Below are 22543 nucleotides of genomic sequence, written 5' to 3'. Positions count from 1 at the left end.
ACGGCCAGGCCGAGAGCCGAGCGCCAACCCGCGAGCGCCGGAGCTCCAGCGTGCTGCCCCGGTCGCCGCCCGCCATGGCCCGCGCTGCCCTGCTCCTCGCCAAGCTGTCCACCCTCCTCGCCGCCGCCACTGCAGGCGGAGATGTCCCGCCCGGCAAAATCGGTGCGGGAAGAACGCGGTGGGGGCTATGTTGGGGACGGCTGGGCGGGAAAAGGGTTCGCAGCCGGCAGCAGCTGGCTGGGGGTAGGGGAGGGCAGCTGGGCAAGGGAGGAGACCTCAGGAGAGTAGCTGGGTGACGGAGAGGCGAGGGACTAGGACTGGGCGAAAAGGGGGACCGCAGTAAGGAAGGTTTCGATGGGGAGGGTGGGATGGGCATGTAAAGAGGGCACCTGGGACAGAAAAGAAGCGTGGGCAGGACTGGTCACTGATCTCGCCCGGAGGTGCAGGGTCACTGAGCTTCTGACATGTATGTGACTCTTGACTAGGCGTCCCTATGACAGAACAGGAACTGGATAGCATTCACAAAGGTCTATTCAGGGCTGTCTGTAGCAGGCATCGTGCTGTAGTTCCTGCTTGGACGAGAGACCTCACAATACGGGAAGTCTGTTCTAAGGTTGAGAAAGTACCGAGCACACAGAGGAAGGACTTCACCCTTCTTTGCCAGCTTGCCAGGGCTTCCTAGAAGTAACATCTAAGCCAAAACTTCCGGATAGGAGACCGTTCCACGGAGACAGAACAGTAGATCGACTGGAGATAGATTTGCTAGATGAGAGAATGGGGATTCTTTTTTTTTTTTTTTTCCACGTTGTTGATGATCTAACCCAGGGACCCCAGCGCACTAGACAAGTGCTCTACCGCAAAGCTACACCCCCAGCCCTATAGCAGTCATTTTTCTTTGTTTATTAGTTGTGCCGTTTCTGCAATATTTCATTTGAAACTGTCAAACACAGAGCAAAGTTGAAAGAATTTTACACTGATCATGCATATGCCCACTACCTAGATTTTGCTGCTCATTGCTACTCACTTTATCTCATACTTATCACATATTCTAGCCATCTGTGAATCCATCTTACTTTTTTTTTTTTATGAATTCCAGTTATTCAGAGCAGGACAAGTGCCATGCCAAGCTTCCCTTTAGCTTTCTTGATTTCTTCAGTCCTGTGACAGGAGCGTCTGTCCACCCTACCCAAAAGGAGAATGAGAGCTTCCCATCAGGATGACTTAATCCTTAGGCTCCAGCTGGATCCAATCTGAACTCCTCAGAGTGGAATCTGGACCCTTCAAGCCCACCTATAAATTTCCACACGCTGCCCCTTTCATGCTGTTCTCTGCAGATGGTGCAGTTCCTCTCATTGGTCCAACTAATTGTCCTCTCAGGTCCTAGTCCAAAGTTTTTTGTTGTTGTTGTTGTTTTCCCTTGTATCCCCACACTCTCTCAAGCGGAATGTATAGCTCCTTCCTCAGGATTCCCTGGAGCTCTTTTGTCACACTTTGGCACAGGTTGTGATAACTGATTGCATGGATGCCCCCTGGCTACCTGGGCTCCTGGGCACAGAAGCTCTATTTGGCTCATCTTCGATTCCCAGCACATCTTACTTTAGATCTAGATAGCTGTCAGTCATGGGTGTTCAGTGAGCTGGTCCACAGTGAAGTGATGTCTTCTGCTTCTCTACACCCCTTGTGTGCCTTCTAGGCTTTGAAATTTCAGTATCTCTAGAAACCATGGGTGGTTTACAAATGAAGAGGAGGAGAAAAGAGGAGTTAAAAAAATAAATAAAAGGGGGCATTCTTGGAACTGACTTTGGGAATACTGAGAAAGAGGAAGTGGCTATTTTTTCAACATGCAACAAATACTTTATGAACTCCACTACCTGTGAGGACCTAGGGACATGGTGACCCTGTTCTCTCTGGGTCCTTAAATAGACCATTTGAATATTGTGTGGCAAGGCTAGGCCAGGGGTAAGCAGACTGTGCTGCCTGTATACACAGAAGGAAGCCCTGAGTGCATTAGGAGGGTTAGGCAAGCCAAGCTAAAGATGATAGATGTGGGCCATAGAAGTCAGCAAGGTGCAGGGTCTCAGAGGATGCCTGACAAGAGGGGAGACTCGGGCAAAGGCCAGGCTCATGCCTGAGCCTTTGGGTAAGGACATGCACTGCACAGTGGAAGAAGGCTAGACAGACAAGGAGGTGGAGTACTGGGAGAGGAGGGCAGGGAGTAGAAAGGGAAGTGGAGGCTGATTATAAGAACATGGTGTTCTCTGAAGGTTACCTGCCATTTCTTTATTTTTTTGTGTGTGTATTTATTTATTTTGTACTGGGAATTGAACCCAGGGCACTTAACCACTGAGCCACGTCCCAGCCTCCCTTTCTCTCTCTCTCTCTCTCTCTCTCTCTCTCTCTCTCTCTCTATATATATATATATATATATATATATATATATAGAGAGAGAGAGAGAGAGAGAGAGAGAGAGAGAGAGAGTGAGTGTTGCTAAGTTGCTTAGGGCCCCACTAAGTTGCTGAGGCTGGCCTCAAACTTAAGATCCTCCTGCCCCAGCCTCCTGAGCCACTGGGATTACAGGCGTATGCCACCACACCCAGCTATGTGCCATTTCTTGATTAGAGATGTGGTCTTAGGATCCAACATAGGTCCAGTAAGGACAAATGATACCAGGTTTAGCTCACTTCCTTTTTGGATAGGGTTACTGGACTGTCAGGTGAGAAGAAAGCAGTATTTCCAATACATGGTGGGCACAGTCTTGGGTTAGGTGACAACCCAGTTCAATTGCTTCACGACTGGTCTACTCTTCTCAGACAGGACTATTTAATGATTAGTGTTTATCTAGACAGTGGTTCCTGAGCACCTCTGAGCTCTGTCCAGTGAAATGTTTTTATCAGTGACTTAGATTACGATGCAAACGAACTTAGTTTGCAAATAACAGGAAGGCAGAGGAGGTGTAGTAAAGATGGTGAATGATAAGACCCAAAAGAGACCTCAACAAACAGTAACTGTAATAAAGAGTGTCCATAGATAAGGAGCAGCCTGTCTTAGGGTACATTCCAATCTTGGCAAATACAGACATAGAAATGATTTACATGTCAGGGGTAGTTGGACTTAGACCAAGGGTTGGCAAACATTTTCCAGTAAAAGGCCAGAGAGCTTTGTGGTCCATTATAGTCTCCCTTGCAATTATTCAGCTCTGTCTAGCATGAACATAACCAGACAATATATAAAAGAAAAGGCTGGGCACAGTGGCACACACTTGTAGTCCCAGCACCTGGGAGGCTGACAGGGAAGAATCATTTGAGCCCACGAATCCAGGACCAGTCTAGGCAGCACAGCAAGAAAAAAAAAAGTGTGCTAATAAAACATTATTTTTAAAAACAGTCACCTGCTTGGATTTAATCTGCAGGCTAGAGTCTGCCAAGCCCTAGATTCAAGAGTGATTTCCAGACACTGACCCTCCCAACAGAACTAGTCAGTAAATATTGTCACTAGTCTATACAGAAATAAGGAAAATAGGGACAATGTAATAAGTTTGGAGTAAGACTAAATTTATTCTCTTCAAACAACCCTCCTGAATTTGGAGATTCTTTCCTGCTCTTCTGCTGCTCAATTGTTTTTTCCTTTGTAACATGAGGGTATTAGGAGACTGCAATTTTCAGCTCTGCTTGTTATTCAGACCTCTACTAAAAACTCAGGACTATGAATTTCCAGTCTGAAATGTTACAAGCCTGTGAGGTGCAGGTGCTGGGGAACCTCAGTGCAGGAGGATGCAGAGGTGTGACCCCGGGCCCTCACCCCTGTGCTCTGTCTGTCCTACCCCCACCCTCCCGCCTGCTGGCAGCGGTGGTTGGTGCTGGGATCGGGGGCTCTGCTGTGGCCCATTTCCTCCAGCAGCACTTTGGACCCCGAGTGCAGATCGACGTGTACGAGAAGGGAACTGTGGGTGGCCGCCTGGCCACCATCTCAGTCAACAAGCAGCACTACGAGAGCGGAGCAGCCTCCTTCCACTCCTTGAGCCTGCACATGCAGGACTTCGTCAAGCTACTGGGTAAGTGCCGGGTTCTGGGGCTTTAGCACCCCAGGGCTGGCAGCAGCCACCAGGCCCTTCCCAGACTGCGCAGACCTATGAGGCCCAATGGTCATATAGCCCAATCTCCTCATTTTACAGATGGAGCAGCTGAGACCAAAGAGGGGAAGGAACTTACCTGAGGTTACACAGTGAGTTAGTTTCAGAGCCGGGATTAGAACTCAGGTTTGACTCCCAGGCCAGTTTCTCTCCCTTTCAATTTGCTGCCTCTGAATTATTGTGATTCTATCAGCACCCACATGCTGGTACCTGCCAGCTATTTGGTACCTTTCTAGGTAATATGTAAGAATTACCTCACATCCTCCTTACCAGCCTGAGAGATGGGAGTTAGATCTTCCCCAAGGAAACTGAGGCTCCAGAGTTTTAAACTCACCAATTAAAAGCACACAGCTAATAAATCAGGAAGCTGGGATTCAAACCCAGCAGCATCTGTCCAAACCACAAATGTACTTACGTTTGACACAGAAATTCCACTTATCAGAAGTGAACCTACAGGTGGTTCCACAGGTGTGTGGAATGGCACACACATGAGCCGATTCATTATGGCATTGTTTGCACTAGCAAAGATTGAAAATGTCATCTCTGCCCACCCACTGGGACCTACTAATTCACAATAATGAAAACCTGATTGTGTAAGAACACAGTTCAGTAGCCAGAATGGGAAGATCCTTTATACCCAGTTATAGAATAATCTCCAAGATATAATATGTTGTTAGGGTACAGAACAGTGTGTATCATATGTGAGGTGGGGAAGGAATTAAATCATGGCTATCTGCATATTTCCAAATCCAGTGCTTTGTAGGTTGTAGAGCACTGGACAGCTTGAAGGAGCTATGGCTGTCTCCATGTTACCTTGGTGCCCAGGACCCATCTCAGCAAGCCCCGCGTCTCTCAGCCACTGGCACTCTGGGATGGCGTCTGTATTTTTCTTACATCTGAATGGATTCCCATTTAAAAATATATAAAATGTTATATTCTTTTCCTAATTGACTAGGAAGGACAAACATTGTCCCAGTGTATTTGTGTGTAGTTTATAGACACACAGCACAAAAGAACAAACCGTGGTGCTCCTGTTTGTTTTATTGGAACCAGGCTTTTGCATTAAGAAGGCCCTGAATTTAAGCTTAAGGCACTGCCAGGCCTCCCAGGGGAGGGGGAGTGCCTTTGAAGGGGACCTGAGGGGCTCCTGGTTTCTGCAGGGCTGAGGCACCGTCGTGAGGTGGTGGGCAGGAGCGCCATCTTCGGCGGAGAGCATTTCGTCCTGGAGGAGACTGACTGGTACCTGCTGAACCTCTTCCGCCTCTGGTGGCACTATGGCATCAGTTTCCTGAGACTGCAGATGTGGGTGGAGGAGGTCATGGAGAAATTCATGAGGTAGGGCTGGGCCAAGCTGTGGGGAGGGCTTTCCAGGGGACCAAGGTGAAGAGCTCAGAAAATCAGCAGCTCAGCCACAGTGAAAAGGGAAAGGTACTGGTGGATTTAAAGGCCCAGCATGATTCAGTGCAGGCTTTCAGCAAGCCCTCATCCTGAGGAGTGGCCTCTTGGGGCAGGGCTGGTGCCTCTGGCATTGTTACTTGAGCCCATATTCTTTCCTGCTGCTAAATCGATTGGAGCATGGATTGAAATTCAGTCACCTACAAGGACCAAAGTGGGATGTGCATAAGTGAAGCCACTGGTGGAAGACAGCATAGAGCCACAAGAAGTAGGGGGTCCTGAAAAGCCAGGCCAGCAGAGGGAGGCAGTCAGCATGCTTCTGCAGTCCCCTGTGGTCAGTCATGGGAGGATGTCACCCCATGGGCTAAGTCTTCCAATTTTTCAGGAAGGAAGCTGGAAATCCAGAGTTATACATGAAGTCTCCCAGCTTTTCAATGTTTGCCACGAATTCATCTTGTAAGCCAAATTTAACAAATCTGCAGGCCATGTGCAGCCCAGGGCCACTCATTTGCAAAGTTTGCTATCCCTAGTTTTTCCATCTAGAACAAATACCTCTCTTCACCACTTCTCTCCTCCTTGGGCACCAGATCCTCCCCATCACCTTCAGATACGGAGGACAAGTGGTCTGTTCCCACTAAGTATACCATACACCAAACATCCACATAGAGTCCCCAAGGCCTCCTGCAGGCTCTCCCTGTTCCCTACCTCCTCCCCCTGCAGAGATTGTCCCTCCACCATCATCATCCCCCTCTTCAGTGTCAGATGCTCAAGCATGGCCACATGGCCCCCTTCCCTGCTCTCTGGCCCTCCCCCATCCTCTTCCATTCCGTAACTACTTAGATATGGCATTTCTCCCTTATATTCTCCAGATGTCCCCCACAGCTTATGTCCTTGAGTCTCATTTTTTCTTTCTTATTCTTTTCTCTCTTGTTAATTTTATTTGAACTTACAATGTTGACTTCTCCCCATTATGGGAGATGACTTCGACCTGCCAGCTCTAGTTTCCCCTTCAATTACAGACCCACATTTCCATCTGCTCTGGACACCTTTATCTTTTGTCCTGTTAGCAACCCAACACAGCATGTTTACAAAGCAGCCCTAGAATGGGCAACATTTCAAAGGCCAGCTGGTCTAGAAATCCATAGGCAGATGTTTCCAGTCCGTGCTAGCCCTTGGGATTGGGTGAATGAGCCGAACCATGTGAGCTCGAGAGTTACTGGGAGCTCTGTTGGATGAAGACAAAGGAGAGGACAGTATTGACAGGAGGCTGCTGCCATCAGGTCCAACATGGTCTTAGAAGCCAGGGCAGAGTGGAAACTAGTGGGAGACCCCGCTCCACATCCAGGGATGTATCAGTGTGGACAGGTCATGGCCACTGCCTGCAGTCCCAGTGGGGTGGGGAAAGACTGTGGACTGAACTCAGGGGAATGGGATATAATTGTATTCAACAGAATTATGGCTTGAAGCTGCATCTAGTGGGAATACTTGCCTTTGTCTCCTTGCTGTTCCTCTAGGACAGGCCCAGCACAGCCAGAAAATAGGCCAAAGGGAACATAATCAGCCTCCTTTCTCAACCCTCTGGATATAGAGGAGGAGGCAGATCCCTGGTGGGCCTTCTGGGTCCACAGGTACCCAGTGGCAGGTGATCAGCCAGAAAGCCTTTCTGCAGAGGACTGCAGCTCCTTGTGTCCCCTAGGATCTACAAGTACCAGGCCCATGGCTATGCCTTTTCGGGTGTTGAGGAGCTGCTCTACTCGCTAGGAGAGTCTGCCTTTGTCAACATGACCCAGCGCTCTGTGGCCGAGTCCCTGCTTCAGGTGGGCGTCACCCAGCGCTTTATCGATGATGTTGTCTCTGCAGTACTCCGGGCCAGCTATGGACAGTCAGCATCCATGCCCGCCTTTGCCGGTGAGTGTCCAGCCCCTCAGCCTGCCCATCCGCCCTCCCCCTGCCCATAGTGCCCAGATTGAGCTGTGGTCCCCATAAGAACCTTACATTTATCCAGCTCATTACCCTTGCCTTCGTACTTGGTTGCCCAATTCTTGTTTGATTCTGGCTCATTCCTCCAAGTTGGCAAGACAGTATTCACATCACTTTATAGAAGGTAAAAGCAAAACTAAGGCAGGTCCATTATGTATCCACCATTTCTGATTTCCTGATAATACCTTACAGATGTGTAAATATTAGAGCTGAGGTGATATTTTGCTGTTCACAGTTTTGTTTCAAGAAGTACCCTGTTGAGGCCTCTGTGCCCCTGGCTATTGAGCCATTAGTGCACCTAATCTTCCCAGCTCCTTACTGGGGTGGGTAGGCATGTACAAACCCGCCATCCTCCTGCTTGGACCCAAGAATAAAGAACATAGGCTTCACAAGGGCAGGATTCATGCCCTCTTTTGCTCACTGATACATCCCAGATACTTAGAACAGTGCCCGGACCATGCTAGGCACTTAGTGTACTTTTGTTGAATAAGTGAATAAATAGGTGTGGATTGGCAGGCACCTCCCATGAGCCCAGGATCCTGTTTCTCTTGCTTCTTCCCAGCCTTCGGGACCTGCCTCAGTGTCCCCTCAGTATTTCTCTCTCAGTCTTCTAGTACCTCGTGCATATCCTTCATAATTTTAGGCCATTTCATGACTACAGAAGAAACCCCCTACCTTTGACAACCACAAATTTCTTGTTTTTCTGGATGTGCTGATTTGGGGGCATTCTTTAGCAACAGAACTGTACACCATGCAGTCTTTTGGAAATGGCTCTTTTTTTTTTTTTTTTTTTTTTTTTTTTGATGGTGCTGGGGATTGAACCCAGGTCCTTGTGCATGAGAGGCAAGCACTCTACCAACTGAGCTATATCCGCAGCCCTGGAAGTGGCTCTTTTATGTTCTCACTTCATAGCATTGTGAACTTGGCTGTATTATTTGTTTTTTATCTCCCTGTGCCCGTGGTTGGGAGGAGTCTTTCCCTGGCAGGGAGATCTAGGGAGAATAGTGCTAGCCTCTCTAGACTCACTCGCCACCCTTCTCATTTTGCCTAGGAGCCATGTCACTAGCCGGTGCCCAAGGCAGCCTGTGGTCAGTGGAAGGAGGCAACAAGCTGGTGTGTTCTGGTTTGCTGAAGCTCACCAAGGCCAATGTGATCCATGCCACAGTGACTTCTGTGACCCTGCACAGTACAGGTGAGTAAGAGGGCAGGAGGCATGGCCACACCATTCCTAGCCAGCTGCTACTCGTGCATCTCAACCCTGGGCTGTGTGCTCTGCTGGGGAGTACTCTTGAAAAAGCAGTGGGAAGCCCCATTGACGCTAGAGGGCGCTTTTGCCCTGATTCAAATGTCAGAGCCAGGAAGCTGAGTCTTCCATCAATCCAGCCTGTTCCTTTGACCAAGGAAGACTGACAGTCTTTACAGACTCTCTCAGCCAGTCAGCAGCAGAACCAGAGAAGGAACTCGGGCCCCCCTGATTCCAAATCAAGTGCTCACCCTGCAACTGTACCAGTATGAAGAGAGATGGGACAGCCCCACTCCCTCCTTTCCCATCTTAAGGTCTGGCCCCCAGATGGGAGATCAGTGGTTAGAAGACAAGGAAAAAGTTGACTTTGGTGCTGTCTTCTCTTTCCTTCCAGAAGGAAAAGCCTTGTACCAGGTGGGGTACGAGAGTGAACTGGGCAGTGGATCCGACTTCTACGACATCGTGGTCATTGCCACCCCCCTGCACCTGGACAACAGCAGCAGCAACTTCACCTTTGAAGGCTTCAACCCACCCATTGATGATGTCCAGGGCTCCTTTCATCCCACTGTCGTCTCCTTGGTCCATGGCTACCTCAACTCTTCCTACTTCGGCTTCCCCGACCCAAAGCTTTTTCCCTTTGCTAACATCCTTACCACAGATTTCCCCAACTTCTTCTGCACTCTGGATAACATCTGCCCCGTCAACATCTCCTCTAGCTTCCGGAGGAAGCAGCCTCAGGAGGCAGCTGTTTGGCGAGTTCAATCTCCCAAGCCCCTCTTTCGGACCCAGCTGAAGACCCTCTTCCGTTCCTATTACTCAGTCCAGACAGCTGAGTGGCAAGCGCACCCCCTCTATGGCTCCCGCACCACCCTCCCAAGGTTCGCACTCCATGACCAACTCTTCTACCTCAACGCCCTGGAGTGGGCGGCCAGCTCTGTGGAGGTGATGGCTGTAGCTGCAAAGAATGTGGCCTTGCTAGCTTACAACCGCTGGTACCAGGACCTGGACAAGATTGACCAGAAGGATTTAATGCACAAGGTCAAGACTGAGCTGTGAGGACCTCAGGGAGAGCCCAGGAACTTCTGCACCACAGTGAAGATGGTCACACCCCACGGCAGCCCAGGACCAACAGCCACATTCCCTGACAAGCTGCTCTTTTGACCCCTTATGTATTTTTTCCCTCCAGTGTGGGTCCAGGTGATCCACCGCCTGCCTGTCTATCTTAAGGACCTTTACAGTGGTTGCTTGTTTTGAGGGAGAGGATAACAAAAGGGAAGGGAATTCAAGCCAGTGTACTTGTCTTATTTATTTATTATTTTTTAAGGAGAAATAAAAAATCATCTTCTCAAGCTGCTTCTAACTTGGTTTTCTAGCTAGGAACCAGGATGACTATGGAATGTAAGGCAGAAAACTCTTGAGTATGAATTTTTTTAATTCCACTACCTAGTCCCAAAATGTACAATCAATTGAGGCAACCTACAGTAAAACATTTACAACCCAGTAGTTACTGGAGAATAGAAGGGAAGATCAGAAAACCTAAGAAATTATAATAGCTCCTGTTTGCTCTGGGCTTGATGGATGGGAAGTACCTAGTTCAGAATTTTCTTAGATACCATCTCCAAGCCTCTCAACAATACTGCACATTTTAGGAGATGGCTGTTAGGACATGAAGAAGAGATGTTTACCCCAGCACTGCCATTGGTATAGCTCTGAGCTTCCTGGCAACCAGTGGGAAAAGAAACAAACTAAGCTACAGGAAGAGGGAAGCTTTTCCTTGGTATCTGTAGGAACTGAGCATTCTGATTTTTATGCAAGGGTTCAAGGGTATTATGACATCTGCTTGCAAAGAAGAGAAGTCCTCAGATGGTGGAGGGCAGATATTCCTCACTCCCAAACCTTCATCTCAGCAGAGGAAAAGAAGGTTATAGGACAGAGTTGTTCAGAGATTAATCTGGTACTTTCCCCTCTAACTTCAGAGGTCAGGACAATTGTGCTTTGCCTTTTCTACAAATCAGTAGAGTTTTGTGTGGTTTTTTGTTTGTTTGTTGTTGTTGTTTTGGTTTGGTTTTTGGTTTTTTGGTGTGGCGGGGGTGGGGGAGAGACTGGGGATTGAACCCAGAGGCCCTCAACCACTGAGCCACATCCCCAGCCTTTTTAAAATATTTTATTTAGAGACAGGGTCTCACTAAATTGCTTAGGGCCTGGCTAAGTTGCTGAGACTGGCTTTGAACTCGTGATCTTCCTACCTCAGTCTCCTGAGCCACTGGGATTATAGGCATGTGCCACCATGCCTGGGTTTCTTGCTTTTCTGAGAAAGTAAAATCTTCTTTATTCTCTTTGGATCAGTGTCTTTCTGTAAAAGGAAGAGAATGTAGGAATGGAGCCCTAGGCACCCTGCAAGCATGGTCCATGGGCCAACCACCACATCTGAATCTCCTGGAGAAGGGAAGGGAGCTTGGCAAGGTGTCCCACCCAGACTTGCTAAACCAGGCTTCAGGGAGAAGCCTGGGTGCCCAAAGGAAACATCTCTGCCAAATGATGCTATGTTAATACTGTGGCTTTCCTAACAGAAACAGTCCCCAGAGGTCATCCAGCTAACTTACCTCTCTTTGCAGAAACGAAGATAAAAGCCCAAAGTGAGAAAGTAACTTGTCATGGTCTCCTTGGACACAGAACAACTCAAATCTGAACTTTGTCCTGTTAATTGAGTTCAACATGGGGCAAAATACCATACCAGATGAGGTGCCCAAACTGGCTGTGAGGTTGTTTCCACTATGTCAGGATGGTGGTAATGGCAGTGAAAGAGATGGAGCCTTTAAAGTAAAAGTGGCATTCATTCATTGCTTATTACAGACATCATGACACCTCACTAAGAAGGCTTTGGTTGAAGTAGTAAATACTGAACTCAAACTCTGAAGCAATAAAGATGGTATTGGGTATGACTTGAATGGCAGGCACACAGAACTGCTATCCCCAGCCCTGTTACTTGTCTCACAGCCCAAGATGGCTGCTGGCAGCTCCCCAGGTGAAAAGTTCTTTTTCTACAACCACTAAACCCAATTCCAGGCTCTGGGCCAGTTGGACCACCCCTGAACCAATTCCTGTGGCCAGGGGAGTGCCACATGCTGATTGGCTTAGGACCTAGATACCAGACCATTCACTGTGACACAGGAGATTAAATTAAGCTGAATCTGAATGTTTATTATCCGAGTGTTTGGGTTTGAGGGAGGAAGAGAGCCACAATGTCAGCCACATGCTGACATCTTGAGTCCAGTGATATGGCATCTTTTTGTTTTGTTTTGGTAACGGAGATTGAATTCAGGGGTACTCAACCACTGGGCCACATCCCCAGCCCTATTTTGTGTTTTACTTAGAGACAGGGTCTCACTGAGTTGCTTAGCACCTCAATGTTGCTGAGGCTGGCTTTGAACTTGCGATTCTTCTGTCTCAGCCTCCCAAGCCGCTGAGATTACAGGCATGCAAACACCGTGCCCGGCTGACATGGCATTTTGTGATGGCCTTTGCTTGAAAAGAAGATGGCGTAAACTGTCATGATGTAATTGATAACTGGTATCGGGCCAGAGGAAACACAAAACATATCCCTAATAATCACCCTTCCCTTGTGTCCCTAGGGAAGTACGTGCACAGACAATACAAATGGGGACAGTTACATGTGATCCTCAGTCCTCAGCTGGGGCTTTGGCTGCCTGCCCAAGCACGACTGCAGTGGAACTGGCTGTCCTTCAGAAATCTCCTTCACCTGAGAGGCAGGACCAGACAATTCAGAACCTAAGTCAGCCAAAATACCCACGCTGCCTGCTTCCCCAAGCCCAGGCCTGAAAGTTGGATCTCCTATCTCCCTTCCTTGCATACAAGGAAGAAAAGACAGATTCCAGAAAGGGGAACAAGAACCAACAACAAGTCTTTGTCCCAGGGCACCCCACCATCAGCAGCAGCCTTCTCATACCAGAATAGAAGCCCCCAAAGGCCCACAGACTCCTGGGGAAAAAAATAGAGCATTTGTAGAGAGCCCTCATCCTCAGTAGTCTCTGGTGTGTGTAGTGTACTTTGCATTTAAAACCCTGCACAAGAACTCCCCCTCCTAGAGCTGGTGACCTAAGCAACATTTCAGCACTCTGTGGGAAGCAAGGGACCACTGTACTGTGTGAAGGCTAGAATTGGGGGGTGCAAGTAGAGAGGTAAGGGACACCTTTGTGTTCCAACCATCACCAACCATCACCAAGAAGCCCTTGAGGGAGCTAGCTGCAGATCTTGGGCTCCCCCTGGAGGCCTCTATGCATTAATTCTCCAAGCGCTGCACCCCTATTGTGCTCTGGGCACTGTGGAGTTGGGGAGCGTGTTGGAGGTGCAACATTGAACAGGCAAGTGAATTGCCCACCTCATGGAGCGGAAGTTTCTCACTAGCAAGTGGAGAAACAGGAAGCACATTTTAGACTCAGTCCAATGAAAGTTCTGGAGTGCCTGGTGGATCTAGTACTCTGAGTTCCCTACTGCTGCCTTTAAACCAGGAACTGGTTTTAAAGCTCATGATGCCAGACTTCTAAGTTGCAGAATGGGGAAAAAAAAAAAAAACCTGGAAATCCCTAAATCCCATCCATTCATTCACGGATGAGGAACCAGAAGCCCCCAAACATGTAAAGGTTATCATCCATGTATAACGGGCATTTTTGAGCATCTCCATATTTCTGATGCTCTAGTGGAGGATAGGTCCTCACCAGGAAAAAGGGACTTCCTTCCCAAATCCCTATATCCCTAGGCTACCTTGGTCTCCCAGGACTAAAAAGCAACCCTGCTGGAGCTCAGCTCTTCCCACACCCTCACCCTACCCCCAAAAGGCCTTGGAATCTTGTGCCTTTCATGTGGGGCTGAAGTCTTAAGACCTGGAATACACAGGACTGGGAGTGGGGCATAGGACCAGGGATGAAGCTCAGTGATAGAGTAATGCTTTAGCATGCGTGAGGCCCTGGGTCCGAACACCAGTAGGAAGAAGGAGGAGGAGGAGGAGGAAAGAAAAGAAAAAAAAAAGAGCCATCTATGGGGGCCTTAGAGTCAAGCAACCCGAAGGAAGGAGACAAGTCTGCTGAAGGGATCGGCTCAGCTGGCACATGAAATCTATTTTCCATGTGTCTGGAACCAGGCCTAAGCTTCCTGGAGTAATTTTAACCAGTATCCACTCTAGAACAATACCAAAAAAGGTAAGTTACTTACCACCCCAGACAGACACATACCTAACCATTTGGTTTTTCATGAGTTAGACCCTTGAAAACACTCAGTACTGGGGCTACTTTAAGCAGTAAAGCTAGGAAGCCAAGGACAGGATTCCTACAGAGGCTGTTGGTCTTTACACTGAAGTTAATTCTAAAGTGCTAACTCTTCTTACCCTCAGAAAATAGCTCAAGCCCCTCAGCTGTCTCTGAGGGAGAGTATTTTTAGACACTTGGACAGCTGAGTTGGGATTTGCTGCAGGGGTTAGAGGGCCAGGGGGAGGATTGAATTGCTAGGGGCTAAAGGGGGAAACATGGGGTTAGCTGGAGGGGCAAGATCCAGCATGGGCAAGGAGGGCCATGCCACCTTTTTTGATCAGTAAAGTGTCTTGATAAAAGCCAGGGGTTCCCAAAGTGTGGTCCCAGACCAGAGGCAGCAGCAGCACCTGGAAACCACTATACTACAAAGAAAAAGAAACCATTGCATAAAAATGAAAAATATCCAGTCCCCACCTAAATCAGGACCTCTAGGTGTGGAGCCCAACAGTCTGCTTCAACAAGCCTTCCAGGGGATTCTGAGACTTGCGAACGGTTGAGAACAGCAAACTGTCTAACCGAATGTGATGTGGACAGAGCTGGGCGAAAGAATGACCCGCATTGACTCCGCCCCACTCCTGACAGTTTCTTCAAAGCCAGGGATCCCAGCCCAGACAACAGTATAGACACACATGAAAATTTTAAGGGGTCACTGGCCCATGTTGAAAATGCCTAGTCTGTGGCAACCTGAAGGCACTTTGGGGGGCCTAAGTCTGATCTGCAGAGAAATCTCAGAACTGAGAGATATCTTATGAATCATCTACTATAACCAGGCAAGGACTGGCCTCCCAACCTCCTTGAGAGGCTCAGCCCTAGTTTGACGCTTCCAGGGTGCAGAGCTCACCACTTCAAAATAGTCATTTTTCAGGATCCTGAGTGACTTGGATAGAATCAGCTATTAATTCCCATATGGGTTTATGTCTACCAAGTTTCAATAATATGGGTGGAATACAGGCTTATAATCCTGAAAGGAGCATGTTACTGTCCTAAGTGATAGAGATGAAGGCAGTTTTGTTGTTGTTGTTGTTGTTTTGTGTTTTGTTGTGGGTTTTTTGTTTTGTTTTGTTTTTAATACTGGTGACTGAACCCAAGGAACACTTTACCACTAAGCTTTATCCCCAGTCCTCAATTTTTTTTTTTTTTTTTTTTTTTGAGGCAGGGTCTGGCTAACTTGCTTAGACCTTGCTGAATTGCTGAGGCTGGCTGGTACTTGGGATCCTCCTGCCTCAGCCTCAGATTACAGGCAAGTGCCACCAGGTCCAGCTTGAATGAAGTGTTTAATAGCCTATCTCAGAGTTAAAGGAGTCAGAGTGACGGAAAATCCTCCTTTATACTGAACGGAAGTTGAGCCTCCGGGGATGGCCAAGCCCCATCCCACTTTGGGCTTCAGAGCCGCAAGCAGCAAACCCAAAGTCTTGCTTTACAGAGGACAGCATTTACTTTTCATCAGCCTTGCAGTCGCGGGGTGCAGGGAGGCGGACTTCAGCAGCCGGCCTGCCTTCTGATGCCAAAGGTTCAGAAGATGCAGGTGCAGCCTACGGCTATGGTCTCCATGACCGCGCGCTGGCGACAGGGCCCGGTTCGCGGCGGTGGCGGGCAGAGGCGCCGGCGCACGGGCACTTGGCTGAACACCGGCACGCTCACCATGCTGCGGTCCTCCTGCATGGTGAAGGGGTTCACGCAGCCCAGACACAGGCAACGGGCCTCGGGCAGGTCCGCGGGGATGCGGCTGGGGTCGTGGTTGATGCTGCGGGGAGCGAGCAGGCAGAGCTCAAGGTGAAGGTGCGGTCACAAATGAGCAAACGATGTCCCTCCCCAAGCCCCCACCTTCGCTTTTGGTTGTTGCTGCTTTTTGTTTGTTTAGGTAGTAAGGATTGAACCCAGGGGTGCTTTGCCACTGAACTACATCCCCAGCCCTTTATTTTATTTTTAATTTTGAGACAAGGACTTGCCAAATTGCTGAGGCTAGCCTTGAACATGCAATCCTCCTGTCTCAGCCTCAGTCGCTGAAATTAAAAGCTGCTGCTGTGCCGGCCTGGCCCTAACCAAAGTTTTGATTTCTACAGCAAGACTGTGCTGCGCTGGAAGGAAGCGTGGTAATCAACTCACGTTTCTGGTGAGGAAAATGGAGATGCCATCAGGAAGGAAGGCAAGCCTCCGTCCTAGAAGCTATCCAGGTCAAGGTCACCAGTCACCCGCTTCCTTCTATCCAGCAAGATGCCCATCCCTGTACTATAGTGTGCTGTGAGTACAACAGAGAGGCCTAAGAGCCCTCCTCTGCTTCCCCACCCTATTTTTATATTTGGGAGGAACTTACAGAAATAAAATGGGAACCCATTGATGTGACTTTCCAGCAGAAGAGAAGTCAAGGCAGCTGAGTACACTTTAGGCTCCGTCTCCACTCATTTAACACATTTTACAGATTCACCATGTAAGCAATTCTGTCCTGAGCTTTTAAAATATTTGTTGAATAAAACAGATGAGCCCCTTCCTGGTGCTCTCATGGAACCTAGAGGAACTTGCTGGAACTTTCCTCTGTACCTTAGTTGTTGCCTTCATTAAGCGGGGATGGGGGATGGGTGAACTAGACCTATGAACATTTGGCACCAGCATCACCTTATTATGCTTGGGACATTGTTAGAAACACGGAACCCCTTGAACCAGAGCCTGCATTTCTACAAGCTCCCTGATTGGTTCATGGGCCCAGTAAATTGAGGGAAGCCAGACTCTGGAGGATCCTTACGTCCTGCCCAATAGTCCCATTCCAGGATTGCCCTGTCCATTACTGTAGCCAGTGGCCACAGTACATTGGCTATAATGTATTGCACTGTCCAATACTGTAGCCACTGGCCACAGTACAATGTATGGCCAACATACATTGACATTAATCAAAATTAGTTCTTCAGTCTCATTGGCCACATTTCAATTGCTCAATAGCCACCTGAGGCCAGTGGCTACCATATATGAGATTTTTTTTACCATCACTGAAGTCCAGAGTGCTGTCCTGGGGTCTCAGGAGATAAACCATGTGACTGAATGGAGGACTCTTGAGGACCAGCCTGTTTCTTTATTTTCACTCAGTACCTTTATAGTGGTCCCTTCCATGTGCAGGCTCTGAGCTGGGGAGTGAGGCTCTATCCACGGTAAGAACCCAGGGTAGCAGGGTGGATTCCCAAGTCAAAACCTGGCTGTGTGTCGTACTCTATGTAGATAAATATTCTGGCCTGAGTCCCGGACACTGTGACAGGCTGGGGCATGGAAGCCCTTAGGTGATCCTGGTGCAGGCATTAGGGAGGTCCCCGTTTGGCATGAGAGGTAGGCGTGAGCCCAGCCACCAACATGGCCACTGACAGTTGTGCGCCAGGCACTAGGCTGCTGGACAAAGTGACACTTGGGGAAGGCCTTGCAGGCACTTCAGCTGGGACAGTAAGGGCAGTGCTCTGCATGGATATGCATATAATAAGCCTGCAAAATGAGTGCTACTATCATCTCTGCTACAGTTGGGGAAACTGAGCCCTGGAAAGACTAGAACTGGGCCAAAGCCTCACAGCGGGTGAGGGGCAGAACCAGGTTCAAACCCAGACTGCCGACTTCTGAACCCAAAGTTCTGACCGTTTCAATGACTGGGGTTGGCAAAGGCCCCCACCCTCCAATAGAAATCTGGCCTGCCACTGCCGCCACCTACCTGTAGCCCCAGGGAGACAGGCTCCTCTTGTTGGACAGCCACAGCTGCAGGTCCACCTCACACTTCCTCTTGGCTGGCTCCGAGCTGTTTCTGAGCTGGGCCACCATCTCTCCAAGGTTCCTCTCGTACTCCTCCATACGAGCATAGGGCTTCACCCGGGACACCAGGTCAAGTGGCATCTGGTGAGGCCCAGGAGCCAGGGTCCCAGGCCGTCCTGGCCCTTTCCTCTTGCCTTTGGGGTTCCTAGGCTGGCCCAGCCCCAGAAAGATGGAGATGACCAGAAGGAGAAGCTGGGGAGGAAGGCCACTGGTCAACCCTGGGAGTACCATGTCTCTCTCTGGGGCAAGACTCAGGGCCCAGAGAGCAGAGATGGAAGAAGAAAGGCTTCTGCAATGGGCCCCCTTCACCTACCACGCCCTGGCCTGGTCCCATGTTTGCGGGTGCTTGCTGTGCACCCCATCCCGTGATGGGCACCAGTCACACCTCCCCCCCCATCTTGAAGTCCTAAAAATAGGGCACCTCGGAAAAATCTTCCCACCCATCCATTCTATTTGCAGCACTGTCCGGGCTTCCAGGACAGCTCCACAGCCCCCTAGCTGGGCTTCCCAAACCCCCTCTGGTTCTTCCAACCAATTCTCCCCACACTGTGGCCAAGGACAGCTGTTTAAAATGCAAATTTAGTAATGTCACCTCCCACTAGCACCATTCCCATTGCCCTTAGGAACCCCCAGGCCCCTCTCGGCTTCCTCTCATATTCGTGCTCCAGCCCCAGTCTTCCATCTCTTGTTCTGGCCTCGTTCCCTCCTGCCACAGGCACTTTGCACAGGCCTCTGTCTACAGAGTTCTGCCTCTTCCCTTCACCTTCTAAACCCCTTTGCACCCTCACATGTGGGACCTAGTGTCACCGCCTCAGGGATGCCTCTGGACTTCCTTGGCTCTCATAATCCATGAGTCACGTGCATGACTGTCATCTTACAATTGTATGTGTGACATTTTTATATGTTGGGCCTCCACTGAGCACAGACTCTCCAAGGCACTATGTCAGTCTGGCCCTTTGCATCTGTGGTGCTAGGAACTCAGGTATGAGTGAATGGATGACACCACCAACCCTGCCCTGGGTGACAGTCCTGGAGGGAAAACAATGCTAGTGTCAAGTGGAGGAACCAGCCTGTGCAGAGGTGGCTGGAGAAAAGCAGGGCTCCTCTCAGCTTGTGCCAGAGCAGCAGGCCCATCAAGCTTTCCTGGGCAGGGGACTCAGGGGAGGCTTGTGACATGGGCAGAGCGAGTCTCAGTCTTCCAGGGAGGGGAGCACGAGAGAGGTCTGAGCTGGTTAAGCGCTTTGCTGAAAGGAAACAGGCTGAGGGAGAGTGGGTGGGAGGAAGGGGGCAGGGGTGAACTGGGGGAGATGCGCCAGTCCCAGGCTAGGGCTCCGGAGGGCCTCTTCTCAAGGACCCCTGTGTGACCGGCCCTGCCCCGCCCCACTCATGGCCACCCTGGCCTTCTGCTGCCCACTTTCCCTCCCCAGGACCAGCACGTCAGGAAAGCCTGTCTCACGTGGAAGAACCAGGCTCCCCTGGAGGCCAGGGAGAAACAGGCCCCGGGAACCTGGGTGGGGCGCAGAGCTTCCAGAATAGACTGACTTCTAGGGAGTCTCGGCCCTGAATCTAGCCAGGCCCCACACATTCCCTGCAGCCCTCCCCCAGCCCACAGGATCCAGGTCAGATTTGCCCAGGCTACCCAACAAGGCTTGACCCTGGGGAACAAGTCTCAGCACAGGCCCTCTTGGGGGACCCATTCCCTGGCACAAAATCTGCAAAAGAGGTTCAAGTCACTACATTCTTCTTTTTGGTTCTAGATTCTAGAGCAGAAAAATGTTTCTCTCGTCTGAGCTCCTCGCATGGCAGTCTTAACTCTGGCTGTCCACCCAGAGAAACCCAGAGGAGACCCAAGGTCCCCCTCCCTCACTTTCCAGATGGGAAACAGAAACAGAAGGACTTGCCCAAGGTCACACAGCTCCCCTGGATCCCAGGCCTGGAAAAAACCCCAGTGACTGAGTTTGCCAGGATCTCCCCAGATGCCCCTGCCTGAAAGAGCGTCAGTGTGGAGGGGCCGAACCCTAAGCAGGAGTCGGAGTGGCCAGCCATGCCTGCAGGCTCTGAGACCAGCTCTGTTTCTCTCTCGTCCTGGAGGGGAGGACAGAGGGAGAGCTCACCTCCACAGAGTCCAAGCCAAACACAGGCAGTCATTAATCAATAGGAAAGAAATACTAAAGCACTCAGGCCCTACGGGGTGGGGGTGGGGCTGGGAGCGCCACGTACCAGGTTGTGTGGCCAGTCCATCCCGGGCCGTCGGCGGCCTGCAGCTGCTGCCCGCCTGGAACCCCAGATGCCGCTGTGGAGAGAATGGCAGCAACAGGACGGAGCGCAGCAATTATAGCTCTACAGGGGGCTGCTGGGGGAGTGGGTGGGTGGGCTCATCATCAGCTGGAGCCTTGGGCCCCCAGCTGGCTGGGTCTAGCGCAGGGCAGGCGGTGAGGTGTGTGGGGGGCAGGCCAGGCACTGGGCTGAGGTGCCCAGGGGCTGTTGACCAAGGGACAATGCCCTGTGTGTCTGGCGGGGCTCTGGCTGGTGGCACCTCCGCCTGTGGCCTGCGGCTGGCCGCCCGGCCAGCACCCACAAGGCCAGCTAAGACAATCAGCTTCGTTTGCTTTGGGGATGGCAAGGGGGTGAGGGTGGAGGAGGGATGGGCTGCCGGTTGGTCAAGAGAGCAAATGTTCTCAGAGAGAGTGCTGGCCCTACCTCCCCGGGAAACCGTCCCAGGCTCTCAGCCTCTGCCAGCCTCGGATGTCAGGGAAACTGAGGCCTGCTCGAAGAAGGGATCTGCCCAGTGTCACACGGTGAGTTGGAGGAAATAAGCTGGGGTTTGTGCCTGGTTCTGGTCTGGAACTCTATCCCTCACCCCATGCTGTTTGGGTATGTTTTCTGCACAACTCCAGCCTGTTGTGAATGTGTTTCTGAGCCTGGGTGCTTCGCTCAGGCCGGTGGCAGATCCACAAGGACTCTATAGTTGATCAACTGGCCTTCCTAATGCAGCACTCCCCTCACATGTGCAAGGTCTCCACTCCTGGGCCTTCCCTGTGTGGCTGCTTGGGAGGCCCCCTTCTCTCTCAACCTTTTCTGTAAAATGGGAGTTATGCCCAGGAAGAGACAGTGACCTGGAGATTCCTCCTTGATATCATTCTGAGCCTCAGTTCCCACATCTCTGAAATGGGAATAATCGTAGCATCCAGCCCTTGAGGCTTCCAGAAGGAATAAATGAAATGATCCATGTTAAATAGCTGGCACAGAGCCTGGCACATAGTAAGTGCTCAATAAAAAATATTTTTAAAAAATATTTTAGTTGTAGATGTATCTTTATTTTATTTGTTTTTATTTTTTATGTGGTGCCAGGGATCGAACCCAGTGCCTCACGCATGTTAGGCAAACGCTCTACCACTGAGCCACAACCCGGGCCCCTCAATGAAAATTTTATTATAAAGTGATTTTATAAACATTAGCTCTTCTGATTAGCATTAGAGCTGACATGGTTTTTATTACTTGACCAACAGCCTTCTGTCCCTGAGGCCCATCCTCTTGGCTGAGAGAGCTCAAGCCCTCCCAGACTCAGGCCACAATTTCATGAGCTCAGGTGACCCCAGAGTCCCCAGGTCCTGGACTCACATGCCAAGGTCTCTCACCTGGAGGGAACAGGCCAGCCGAATGTGAGCGAGCAAGTGAACCCACACAGAGAGGCGTGGGGGGCGGCGAAGAGCAGGGGAGGGCTGCCGGGACAGACCGCCAGCACTGCCCTGTCTTGCTGAGGACTCATCTTGGCCATTTACAGGAATTGGCAAGGGGAAGAAGGCAGGACGAGAAGCGCTCCTGAATGTCACAAGATTAATCTGTCCAGGGCAGGTTTCCACAGCATAACTGAGAAGCTGGCTGGGGCTCGAGCCCTTCGAGAGATACCACCATATTTGGTCAAATACTAGACAGGGCTGTGTTCTGCGGCTGGAAACTCCAGAGGGAGGGGGATTCTGAAAGCATCTCCTTGGGCAACAAGGGCCACCCACCCCAGCCCTGGCTGTCCCAACCCCTCTGCCACTGTCCTTTGGGCAAGTGAAAGGACCAGGCTGAGGAGACCAATGGGCCATCCTGGTTGTATTCTTTACTACCCTTCTCAGGGCCCCGTGAGCATGCAGCTCCGAGACCCTCCCGGGTCCACGTAAGGGTAGGGAAATTGAAAGATAGGGGTTGCTCTGCGTTTCATGACCCCTGAAGCCCCCATCTCCTTACCTGCTGGCATACACAGCCCTTACTTCTGCCTTCCAAAGCCAGGACCCAGCAGCCTCCCCAGCGGCCAGCTGCAGTGTTAATGTTCATAGAGATTCCAGGATCGCAGCCCTGGAGAGTCTGACGTAGGAGACCCAGGAATCTGCACTTCACCCTGAGCCTGGTCTGGGAGCTCCAGGCATCCTCACCCTTCATCCAGCCCCTGCTGCCCACTTCACTACAAGTGGGAAGGCCTTGCCCAGGATCACACCGTGTGCTGTGCACAGCTGGGTGCAGACTCGTCTGCTCATTTTATTCACTGTTCCCCCCTCTCAAGTTTATATCAAAGCCCTGGGCCAGACTTGCTGGTCTAGAGGGGGCCAGTCCTTCGGGGGGCACAGACCCCTCATCATGGGTTCCCAGACAGGTGCCCAGGACTATCGTTGGACTTCTGAGTCCTGGGCCATCGCAGGCCAGGGA

The 22543-nt window shown here is 50.4% G+C and overlaps 2 protein-coding genes across 5 annotated transcripts; one reads left to right on the top strand and one right to left on the bottom strand.

The window, feature by feature from the left end:
- The first annotated feature begins 19 nt into the window (after window positions 1–19).
- On the top strand, window positions 20–10096 carry Pcyox1l (prenylcysteine oxidase 1 like). Of its 3 annotated transcripts, none has more exons than XM_046460389.2 (6): window positions 20–162; window positions 3845–4051; window positions 5290–5464; window positions 7221–7432; window positions 8556–8696; window positions 9142–10096. In XM_046460389.2, exons 1-6 carry the CDS (start codon window positions 75–77, stop codon window positions 9801–9803), a joined length of 1485 nt encoding a protein of 494 aa, XP_046316345.1. In that variant the 5' UTR covers window positions 20–74; the 3' UTR covers window positions 9804–10096. The 3 variants fall into 3 exon arrangements, with proteins under 3 accessions (XP_046316345.1, XP_046316346.1, XP_046316344.1); XM_046460390.2 differs by having other exon boundaries at window positions 43–162; window positions 3898–4051; XM_046460388.2 differs by lacking the exon at window positions 20–162 and having other exon boundaries at window positions 2484–4051.
- Window positions 10097–15326: 5230 nt separating this feature from the next.
- Il17b (interleukin 17B) lies at window positions 15327–22269 on the bottom strand. Of its 2 annotated transcripts, XM_046460313.2 has the most exons (5): window positions 22088–22269; window positions 21490–21747; window positions 20072–20144; window positions 17754–18043; window positions 15327–15815 (listed from the first exon to the last, which is right to left on the bottom strand). In XM_046460313.2, the coding sequence occupies exons 2-5, from the start codon at window positions 21627–21629 to the stop codon at window positions 15584–15586; spliced, it is 735 nt and encodes a 244-aa protein (XP_046316269.1). In that variant the 5' UTR covers window positions 21630–21747; window positions 22088–22269; the 3' UTR covers window positions 15327–15583. The 2 variants fall into 2 exon arrangements, with proteins under 2 accessions (XP_046316269.1, XP_046316270.1); XM_046460314.2 differs by lacking the exon at window positions 21490–21747 and having other exon boundaries at window positions 22088–22268.
- Between the last annotated feature and the right edge of the window lie 274 nt (window positions 22270–22543).

The sequence above is a fragment of the Marmota monax genome, unplaced genomic scaffold (assembly GCF_021218885.2).
Source record: "Marmota monax isolate L192 unplaced genomic scaffold, Marmota_monax_Labrador192_F-V1.1 WCK01_AAM20220418_F8-fsc00006, whole genome shotgun sequence".
Lineage (NCBI taxonomy): Eukaryota > Metazoa > Chordata > Mammalia > Rodentia > Sciuridae > Marmota > Marmota monax.
Note: the sequence above shows the minus strand (reverse complement) of the source record. Positions and strands in the feature narration are given on the sequence as shown.

What these genes read in the sequence shown, in the direction of transcription:
- Pcyox1l (XM_046460388.2), top strand. Translation starts at nt 3,703, where the DNA reads ATGAATTTCCAGTCTGAAATGTTACAAGCCTGTGAGGTGCAGGTGCTG. An exon ending in GGACTTCGTCAAGCTACTGG is followed by an intron (nt 4,052 to 5,289) that starts GTAAGTGCCGGG and finishes TGGTTTCTGCAG; the next exon opens with GGCTGAGGCACCGTCGTGAG. An exon ending in TGTGACCCTGCACAGTACAG is followed by an intron (nt 8,697 to 9,141) that starts GTGAGTAAGAGG and finishes CTTTCCTTCCAG; the next exon opens with AAGGAAAAGCCTTGTACCAG.
- Il17b (XM_046460313.2), bottom strand. Translation starts at nt 21,629, where the DNA reads ATGGCCAAGATGAGTCCTCAGCAAGACAGGGCAGTGCTGGCGGTCTGT. An exon ending in GGCTGGCCTGTTCCCTCCAG is followed by an intron (nt 20,145 to 21,489) that starts GTGAGAGACCTT and finishes TTCTCTCCACAG; the next exon opens with CGGCATCTGGGGTTCCAGGC. An exon ending in CTGTCTCCCTGGGGCTACAG is followed by an intron (nt 15,816 to 17,753) that starts GTAGGTGGCGGC and finishes CGCTCCCCGCAG; the next exon opens with CATCAACCACGACCCCAGCC.